A 10,841-nucleotide genomic window follows, 5' to 3' on the forward strand; every position below is an offset into this window, starting at 1 on the left:
AGGCATGATAGTGGGTATGAGATGGTATCTTATTGCAGTTTTGATTTGCGTGCCTCCGATGATTAGTGACGTTGAGTATGTTTTCATATGCTTGTTGGCCATTTGTATATCATTTTGGGGGGAAATACCTGCTCAAGTCCTTTGCTCTTTTTTCAAGTCAGTTATGATCGTTTGTTAAGCTGTATTTCTTTATGTATTCTGGTTATTAAACCCTTATCAAATGTATGTTTTCCAAACATTTTCTCCCATTTCATAGGTTGCCTTTTCACTCTGTTGATTATTTCCTTTGATCAACACATATGTTTGTGTTTGATGTTGTCCCATTTGCCTCTTTTTGTTTCTGTTGCCTAGGCTTTGTTACAAAGATTTCCCTTAGGTTTTCTTTTTCAAGTTTATAGTTTTAGGTTTTATGTTTAGGTTTTTAATCCATTTTGAGTTAGTTTTTGTGTGTGGTAAAAGATAAGGATTTAAATTCTTTCTCCATTGAAAGGTCTTGGTACCCTTGTCCAAAATCATTTGACCATATGTGAGAAACTTGCCTTTGTAAAATTTATTTTTAAATTAAAAAATTTACATATAGTAACATTCANTGTCTACACGTTTATTCTTATGCCAGTATGACACTGTTTTGATTACTGTAGGTTAATAGTCAGTTTTGAAATTGAGAAGTATGTGTTCTTCACCTTTGTTATTTTTCCAGATTGTTTTTGCTATTTGGTGCCTTACTATTACTTATGAATTAATGATTGCCTATCCATTTTTGCAAAAATGGCCATTGGAATTCTGATAGGGATTGCCATGAATTGCAGATTGCTTTGTGTAGTACTGATAAATGAACAAAATTAAGTCTTCCAATCAGTGAACATTGGATGTCTTTTCATTTGTCTAGAACTTCTTTAATTTCTTTCAATGATGTATTGTAGTTTTTATTGTACAAGTTTGTCACAACTTGAAAAAATTTATTTCTAGGAATTTTATTCTTTTGATCTTATTTTAAATGAAAATGTTCACTTACCTTTCAGAGTTCATTGCTAGTGTGTAGAAACACTTGATTTTTGTTTGTTGACCTTGTAAATTGCAGTTTTCCTGAATTCATTTATTAGATCTAGCACTTTCTTTGTGCATTCTTTGTGATTTTCTCTATACGTGATCATTTCATCTATAATTACATATAATTTTAATCCTCCCTTTGCAATCCAAATGCAACCAAATCCCACCCTCTCTTTTGTTTGTCCTAATCGCTCTGGCTAGAAATTCCAGCACAGTATTCAGTGACATTGGTAAAAGAAGATATCCTTATGTTGTTCCTGATCTCAAGGTGAAGGCGTTCAGTATTTGACCTTAAAATATGATATTAGCTCTGGGTTTTTCTTAAGTGCCTCTTAATGTTTTGATGAAGTTCTCTTTCTGGTGTTCTAAGTGCTTGTATCATGAAAGGGTGTATGATTTTATCACATGCTTTTTTTTCTGTATTAATTGGCATCACCATTTTTTCTTCATGTATTTAGTGTGCAATGTATGTGTGTGTATGTATGTGTATAATTTTATGAAGTTCTGTTTCCTCCTTTCACAGGGGCCACACTAATCCTTTCTGTACCATTCCAACTCCAGTATATGTGCTGCTGGAGTAAACACGTTCATTGATGGAGTTTTGTGTGTTGAACTACCTTTGCATTCTTGGGGTAAACCCCACTTTGTTACGGTATATTAATGCTTGTAATATGCTGATACAACCCTTAAGAAAATACTAGCAAACTAAATCTGTCAGCATGTTACAACCTTTGACTATTTTCCAAAGTTCTAACAAAGGTGGTGCTCTCACCTTTTACTTGTCTTTCAATGTTTTGTGGAGGGATGGGCATTTGGAGTTGGCTTTACATTATTTGGCTCACATGATCCTCTCCTTTCTTTCTGTTGTGAGCCCTAAACATCAAGATGAATTCTTTTTTTTTCTCTTTGATGCAAAGTTATATTTCTGTCAAGGCTAGACCACAGACTCTTCATTTTAAAATGAGAGACTCGCTATATATAGTTGCCAAGATGTTATGAACCTTTTAAGCGTTCGTTCTTCTTCTGAGACTTACTAGCTGCTTATATTATTAGTCTCTTTTAGATTTTGAAGCCAGATGTATTAAAACCAGAGCTAAGGAATTAGCCTTAGCTTCTTCTCATTTCATTTGTTTTAAAAATTATGATGCACTACAATTCTTTCTGTTATATAAATATTGACAAATTGTACACAGGAATAGCAAATACAAAAATCAATATAGAAAACACTTGTATAACCTCCTGTAAATTTTTCTTTTACTTACTTGCAGTCAGCCTTTCCCCCAGCTCCAGTTCATGACAAAAAATGATCTCATTTGGTTTGTATAATTTTGCCTTTTCCACTTATATATCATATTAAATGAAATCATAGGATATATTGCCTTTTCAGTCTGCCTTCTCTTACTGAATAATGCATTTGATATTCATCCATATTATTATGTGTAACACTAATACATTACATTTCATTGTGGAAAAGTATTCTTTTGTGTGGATTTACCTAAGTTTTATTGTCTATTCATGATTTGGAGAGAATTTGGTTTGTTTTCAGGGTTTAGTAATAATAAAGCCACTATACAATTTACATTCAGGTGTTCATTTCTCTTTGGTAAACACCTAGGATTAGGAATTGTGGGCTTTAAGTGCATATTAATTTTCTAAGAAAGTGGAAAACTGTTTTCCAAAGACTATGAAATTGTGCATTCCTATCAACAATGTTTAGTATTTTAGGTGCTCACATCCTTATCAGCATTTGGCACTGTCATTTGTTTAAGCCATTGTGGTAGGTGTTCTCTCTTGTGAATCAATGTGCATTTCCCTACTGTGTTAAATGTCCTTTCTTGTGGCAATGTGTCATATGTGTATTTTTTTTTCTCAGTTGCCTTTTCACACCTTTTACTTAGTTTTCATTAGGAAGTTTGCCTCTTATTGATCTTTGTGTGTTCTTTTATATATTTTGAATATAAGTAGGATTTTTTTTGTCCAAAATGTGTTTTTGGCTTAAAAAAATTGTTTTTGATGTTTTTTAAATTTCTGAGAGAAATAGCGTGAGCAGGGGAGGGTCAGAGAGAGAGGGAAATACGGAATCTGAAACAGGCTCCAGGCTCTGAGCTAGCTGTCAGCACAGAGCCCGATGCGGGGCTCAAACCCACGAACTGTGAGATCATGACCTGAGCCAAAGTCGGACGCTTAACTGACTGAGCCCCCCAGGCGCCCCTGTGTTTTTGGCTTCTAATTTTATTTTTTAAGCATTATCTTTAACACAAAGGATGTTTTAGTTTTGATAAAGTACATTTAATTATATATTGTTGTAGATTATCTTTTGGTATTATATTTAAGGTATCTTTGCCTAACCAAGGATTAGAAAGGTTTTTCTCCTACATGGTTTATAGTTTTCGGTTTTATGTTTAAGTCTTTGGTCCATTTTGAATTAGTAGGAACTATTTTAAAACTTATGTTTATTTTCAAGATTTATTTTTGGGCTTATGAAAAATAAACCAAGTCTTACTTTGAAAAAAATGTAGTTACAACATCACATGATAATTTTCTTTATGAAAGTGTCCTTTTTATGCTCAACATCACTCATCATCATCAGGGAAATACAATCAAAATCATGATGAGATACTACCTCATGCCTGTCAGAATGGCTAAAATTAACAACACAAGAAACAACAGGTGTTTGCAAGGATGTGGAGAAAGAGAAACTCTCATGCACTGTTAGTGGAAATGCAAACTAGTACAGCTACTCTGGAGAACAGCATGGAGGTTCTGCAAAAACTAAAAATAGAACTATTCTACATTTCAGCAATTGCACTCTTAGGTATTTACCCAAAGCATACAAAAATACAGATTTGAAAGGGTACTTGCAGTCCATTGTTTACAGCAGCATTATCAACAATAGCCAAACTAGAGAGAGAGCCCAAATATCCGTGTCCATCAACTGATGAATGGATAAAGATGTACACATACATACACACACACACACACACACACACACACACTGGAATATTAGCCACTCAAAATTAATGGAATCTTGCCATTTGCAATGACATGGGTACGGCTAAAATGTATTATGCTAAGCAAAATAAGTCAGGCAGAGAAAGACAAATGCCATATGATTTCACTTACATGTGGAATTTAAGAATCAAAATAGATGAACATAGGGAAGGAAGAAAAAAACAAGAGAGGGAACAAACCGTAGGAGGCTCTCAACTATTGAGAACAAACTGAGGATTGCTGGAGGGGAGGTGGGTATTAAGGAGGGAACTTGTTATGATGAGCATTGGGTGTTACATGTTAAGTGATGAATCACTAAATTCTACTGAAACCAGTATTACACTGTATATTAACTAAGAAGAATTTAAATAAAAAATTGAAACAATAAAAACTAAAATGTTTGCAACCTAAAAAAAAGGAGTCTGTTTTTTTACTGCTGTTTTACGAAATCTGTAGAATCTCATTGTAGCTCCAGAACTTATTCATCTTGCAGAACTGAAACTTTGTTCCTTTAGACCAACATCTCCCCATATCTTTTTTCCTCTCAATAGCCCCTAGTATACAGCATTCTATTTTCGGTTTCTGTGAGTTTGACTGTTTTTGATTCCACATATAAGTAAAATCATGTATTATTTGTCTTTCTGTGCTTGGTTTATATCACTTGGCATAATGTCCTTCAGGTTCATCCATATTATTGCAAATGGCAGGATTTCCTTGTATTTTCAAAGCTGAAAATCATCTCAGTATATGTATACACCACATTTTCTTTATCCACTCGTCCTTTGATGGATATTTAGATTATTTCCATGCCTTGACTGTTGTGAATAACGCTGCAGTGAACATAGGAGTGCAGGTATCTCCTCGAGATCCTGATTTCAGTTCTTTTGGATAAATACTCAGAAGTGAGATTGCGGAGTCATATGGTGGTTCTGGTAACAATTGTACTTCATAATGAAATTTACTAAGAGGGGCCTTAATAAGTGTTCTCACAATGAGGAGGGGGAGGTGAGAAAGGAAAACAGTGTGAGATGATGGCTATGCTAATTAGCTTGATTGTGGTGTTACTTCATTATATGTATATCAAATCACTGAGTTGTGTACTTTAAATATATACAATAAAAATTGTATCACAGAATTCTTACAGCAAAAATCATCACACGTGTAATGTATTTTTTGTCTGTTAGGTGGCAACGTATGACTTTTGCATTCAAGTTCAAATTAATTCCTTTGAGGCTTCAGAACTTTACACTAAAGGCTGTTTGTCAAAATCTCCTATGATTCCGAAGACAACACCACTTATTCGACCATGCTATGTTCAAGCTACTGGTATGTAATGTGAAACAGTTGTTGTGCATATACCAAATATTGACACTTGAGCCACTGAAAAAGAGATCTTTTTCAGGAAAAAATCATTGTCTAATTTTATCTTCCAAATTAGGTAAATTATTTTCATGAAAAATAAAATTTACCTACTTGACAAATAAAAATTAGTGTATCATCTTTATGGATAATTGTAAAATGTTAGAAACACAGAAATGTCATCTGGTATGCAAATATTTAAAGCATACTGTTATTAATATCTTGGCATTTTACTCTTATTATATGCTCTTATTATTTTTTTTGACATAATTGNAATCTCTTCATTCTTTGCACCTCATTTACAGCATTTTTTAATTCATCGTGACTGTTTTTCATTTCTTTGATCTCTGCAGCGATAGATTATCTGATGTCTTCTATGCTTTTTTCAAGCCCAGCAATTAATCTTGTGACTATCATTCTAAATTCTTTTTCACTAATATTGTTTATATCTGTTTTGAGCAATTCTTTAGCTGTCATTTCTTCCTGGAATTTCTTTTGAGGAGAATTCTTCTGTTTCATCATTTGGCTAGTTTTCTGTCCCTTATATGTTTTAAAAATTGTTAATGCTCCCTGCTCCTGTGAGCACTACTATATTAAAGAGGGGTCATACCCTGTCCGGGGCCTGGCCCTTCAGGAGGTGGAAATCTCTTTATTCTTATTAGAAACTTTCATTTAGGGGAGCCTGGGTGGCTCAGTCGTTGAGTGTGTGACTTGCACTCAGGTCATGATCTCATGGTCTGTGAGTTCCAGTGTTGTGTTGGGCTCTGTGCTGACAGCTTGGAGCCTGGAGTCAGCTTCAGATTCTGTGTCTCCCTCTCTCTCTGCCCCTCCCCTGCTCGTGTTATGTTTCTCTTGCTCTCAAAAATAAAAATTAAACAAATTTAAAAAAAAGAAACCTTTACTTAGATGTTATACACTCATTAATTGTATAAATTAACACTGGTAACTATTGTAGAATATTTCATTCTGTAAATGTCTCTTATAGATTATATAAACATAATCTATAATTAGGTTGTTTTTTAAAATTTTCTTATTCATATAAATACTGTAGTAGTGAATATTTTTATGTATAATACTTTTTTCCTGTTTAGATTTTTTTTAAAAGTGAGATTCTCTGAATTGGCTACATTNGTTGTTTTAACCCTCCTTCACTGTAAATTCTAACCAGCATTAAATTAAAGAAATTGGGTCTTTTTCTTTGTTATTAACAGTACGTCATTTCAGTTTTCATTTCAATTTCTTTGATTACTCCTGAGGATTAAAATTTTCTGTCTTTGCTATTAACTATATATTTCGTATATATAATAACAGATATAAATATATCTGTTCGTGAACTTTGCCTTTATCAGTGTGGTGATGTATTTGTCTGAGAGATGTCACTGATTTCCTTATTTATATTAATTTTTTCCATTTTTATGGTGAATTTTTGTAAGATTCATTGTTTGCCTTTAGTTTTGTTTTTCAGTAAATCTTTTAAAATAATTTTATAGTGAAATTTAGCTATCATTCCCTCTGTGATGTCTAACATTCTTTTAAAGATTAGATCATCTTCCGTATCTACAGAATTGCTATATGTGTGTAATTCTGGATTTTCCCCCCCTACTTTTAATGGTTTAAAATTTTTTCGACATTTTCTAAAAAAACAAAAACAATTTCTATACTTGGCTAATTTGTTTATTTTTAAGTTTATTTATTTATTTTCAGAGAGAGTCAGGGAGGGAAAGAAAGAGAGGAATAGAGAGAATCTCAAGAAAGCTCCGCGCTATTAGTGTGGAGCCCAGCACGGGCCTTGAACTCACAAACCATGACATCATGACCTCAGCTGAAACCAAGAGTCAGTGCTTAACTGACTGAGCCATTCTGGCTGCCCAGTACTTGCTTAATTTGTTTTAAAAAACATGTTGCTGTATTTCCAGAGAGGATTGGAATTTCAAAGCAAACTTGATTATATCATATAACTTATCAACACCAAAGCTGACAGATGATTCAAATGATACAAGTATAATCAGACAGAGATGTAACATTTCTTTCTGTAGAAGTTGGCATCTATTAGACACGGCTTCCAAATTGTCCTTTTCTCCCTCCCTAAGATGCCTTTTGCTTTTGAATTAACTTTTGAATGTCATTTATAGAAACCTTTGTCTCCCAGGAAGCCATTTTTTGTTTGGGGATTCCCATTTTTATGATATTAATAATTATGATGGGAAATGTCGGAGGTATTCTCATTTGCCTCATAAATCCATAAATTGCAGATATGTTTGATTGGCCATTTGGACAGATAATGTATGTCAAAAGTTTTCTTTGAAATAGTCCACAAGTCAACTTCAATTTTTAAAGATGTTTATTTTGATAGAGAGTGCATGTGCATATGTGAGAGCAGGAGAGGGGCAGAGAGAGAGAGGGAGATGGAGAATCCCAAGCAGGCTCCACGTTCTCAGCACAGTGCCTGACGTGGGGCTTGATCTCATAAACTGTGAGATCATGATCACAAGTCAGGTGCTTAACCCACTTGAGCCACCCAAGCATCCTGGGTCAATTCTGTTTGCAAGGAGGCTTGGTCAAGTCCATTATTCTCTAGCTGTCCCCTTAATAGAAGGATGATGCCTTAGTAGGGGACTCATAAGCTTGCAGTTGTCTTCTTTATTCCCAAATTATATACATTCCTTTTAAAATTAAAATAGTGCTAACCCAGAATTGTAATCCATCATCTCTTTCTCAAGGCTTATCCTGGACCCCAGATGCAGTGACTTTTTTCATTAATTATCTAATGAAAACACTTATTTAATGACAAGCATTTTCATTCACTTGAAACTCTAATTCTTCTTAAACATTTTGCAATGTAATTATAGTTTAAATTACAATGAAAATTTTTGTCAGAGATTTAATTGTTAATGACAGTATATCGTTCATTGTTAAGCCAAGTAGTGTATCTGCATAGTTATTTACATTCTTTCAGCTTTTTGTTTATCCCTGGAGTTATTAATTGCTCAGTTGTCCTTAAATATTTGACGAAATCCTCCCATGCCACCAAGCTCTGTATTATGCTTGTCTGGACACTGTTCCGCTTAGTAGTCTACCCTGTCAGATAATGTGTCATAGCTGCTCATTCTCTGAAAGCAACCCTACTGGAGCACAACAGCCTCCTGCTCCCACATGGACTGCGTGCTTTCTTTGCTTGTGATAGAACTCTTGTGTAACACTTCCTTTCACTGTAGTTGTGATGATTTTCTTTTTTCTGTCTTGACTCTCCTGTTTTTTCAATCCATTGCCTTCCTGATTCTTGGGTTACTTCACGGTTGAGGTAGATTATATCTTCCAGGAGGTTCTAAAGAAAGAGGGTAAGGGAGCTAATTTTTGAGAATTTCCATGTCTGAAAATGTTCTTGTTTTTCCTCTCGCACTTGAATGATAATTTGGTTTAGTATGAAATTCTAGATTGAAAATAATTTTCCCTCAAAAATTGGAAGGTATTACCATTACCTTTTAATTTCCACTTCTGCATTTAGAAGTCTGATGACATTCTTCTTCCCCAGCCAGTACATAGAACCTAATGTTCCCATTAGAAGCTTATAAGAATCTGCTTTTCAATCCCTGGTATTCCGTTATTTCACACTGATGACTTTACTGTGAACCCTTTGTCTTAAGTTCTTGTGTACCTTTTCAATCTGGAAATTCATGTCTTCCAGTTCTATAACGTTTTCATAAATTATTTCCTTGAAAAGTTCCTTCCCCCCATTTTCTGTATTTCTTTCATTGAGACTTCTTTCGTTTTATTTTGTACTTCTTGGATTTTGTTATAAATATTTTAATTAAATTAAGTATTCTCTCCTATTATCCTTTTCCTTATCTTTTTGTTGTACTTCCAGGGTATTTTTCTGACTTTATTATGTCTTAAGAAATTATTTTGGCAATTTTAAACTAACAAGTGTTAACTTTTTTCTGATTATTTCTTTACTTACAGACTTTTGAAAAATAAAAACACCTTTTATCTCTACTCGTATTATGATTTCTTTGAAATTTTCTTCTTTTGACTATGCATTGTCTCAATTTTTGCTGAACTGTTTCTCCTTCATGTTGAAGAGCTTCTTAAATGCATATTAATATTTTGCTATTCTCTCATGAAAATTATTCAGTTTCACAGTNTCAAAGTGTTAGTCCGTAAGTCTTTAATCTTGAGAAGTTCAATTTTTCCAGAAAATGTTTCTTCAAAGTAAAAGGATAATAAGGATAATATATCAACAACAGTTTGCATGTAAATTTGATAACCAGATGAAATGGAGTAGTTCCTTGAAAGACACAACCTGCCAATACTCACACAAGAAGAAATAGACAATCTGGATAGGCCTCACGCTATTAAAGAAATTGAATCAATAGTTAATAGCCTTCAAAAACAGAAAGCAGCAGGCCCAGATGGGTTCATTGGTGGATTCTAACAAACATTTAGAGATGAAATCATACCAGTTCTCTATAATTAATTCTCTAAATCTCTTTCAGAGGATAGAAACAGAAAGAATACTTTTTTAAACTCATTTTGAGGTTATTTTTGCCCTACTGCCAAATGAGACACACACATTACAACAATAGAAAACAAGAGACTAATATCTCTCATTAGCATAGATACAAAAATCCTTAATAAAATATTAGCAAATCAAATCTACAATGTATGAAAAGAATTATGCACCATGACCAAGTGAGATTTATCTCATCTATGCAAAATTGACTCTCATTCAGAAATTAGTCAATGCATTCCGTCATGTCAGCACAGTAAAGAAAATATCACATGATCATATCAGTAGATGCAGGGGGGAAAAAAAAGCATTAAATAAAATCTACTACCCTTTCATGCAAACAGCTTAATGAATTAGGACTAGGGCAGAACTTTCTCAACTTGATAAAAAAATATCTACAAACACCCTAAAGCTATCATCATTTTTAATGATGAGAAATGCAAAGCTTTCTCAGATTAGAAACCAGGTGAGGATGTCCTTTCTCATTCTTTCAACATTGTACTAGAAGTCCTAGCTAATGCAATAGAACATGGAAAAGAATCAAAAGATACACAGGTTAGAAAGGAAGAACTAAATTCTTTGTTTATTGAAAACATAAGTGTTTATGTAGAAAATATAAAAGAAAAGGGGCACCTGGGTGGCTCAGTCGGTTAAGTGTCCAGCTTCAACTCAGGTCATGATCTCACAGTCTGTGAGTTCAAGCCCCATATCGGGCTCAGTGCTGACAGCTCAGAGCCTGGAGCCTGCTTCAGATTCTGTATCTCCCTCCCTCTCTGTCCCTCCCTTGCTCGTGCTCTGTCTCTTTCTCTCAAAAATAAACATTTAAAAAAATCTAAAAGAATCGATTAAGAAAGACACTTCTAGAACTAATAACTTAATGTAGCAAAGTTGCAGGTTACAAGTTTAATATACAAAAACAATTGCTTTCTTATAT

The 10,841-nt window shown here is 33.8% G+C and overlaps 1 protein-coding gene and 1 non-coding gene across 2 annotated transcripts in view; one reads left to right on the plus strand and one right to left on the minus strand.

The window, feature by feature from the left end:
• The window catches only part of CFAP47 (cilia and flagella associated protein 47), a 492,482-nt gene that overhangs the window by 89,849 nt on the left and 391,792 nt on the right, over positions 1-10,841 (plus strand). The window contains 1 exon segment of the mRNA XM_077760783.1: positions 5,226-5,367. Within this exon segment, the coding sequence (XP_077616909.1) occupies positions 5,226-5,367 (142 nt within the window).
• On the minus strand, positions 1,529-1,635 carry LOC144228882 (U6 spliceosomal RNA). Its single transcript, XR_013334302.1, has one exon. It is a non-coding gene; the product is annotated as a U6 spliceosomal RNA (small nuclear RNA).

This window comes from Crocuta crocuta, unplaced genomic scaffold, assembly GCF_008692635.1.
Source record: "Crocuta crocuta isolate KB4526 unplaced genomic scaffold, BGI_CrCroc_1.0 scaffold696, whole genome shotgun sequence".
Lineage (NCBI taxonomy): Eukaryota > Metazoa > Chordata > Mammalia > Carnivora > Hyaenidae > Crocuta > Crocuta crocuta.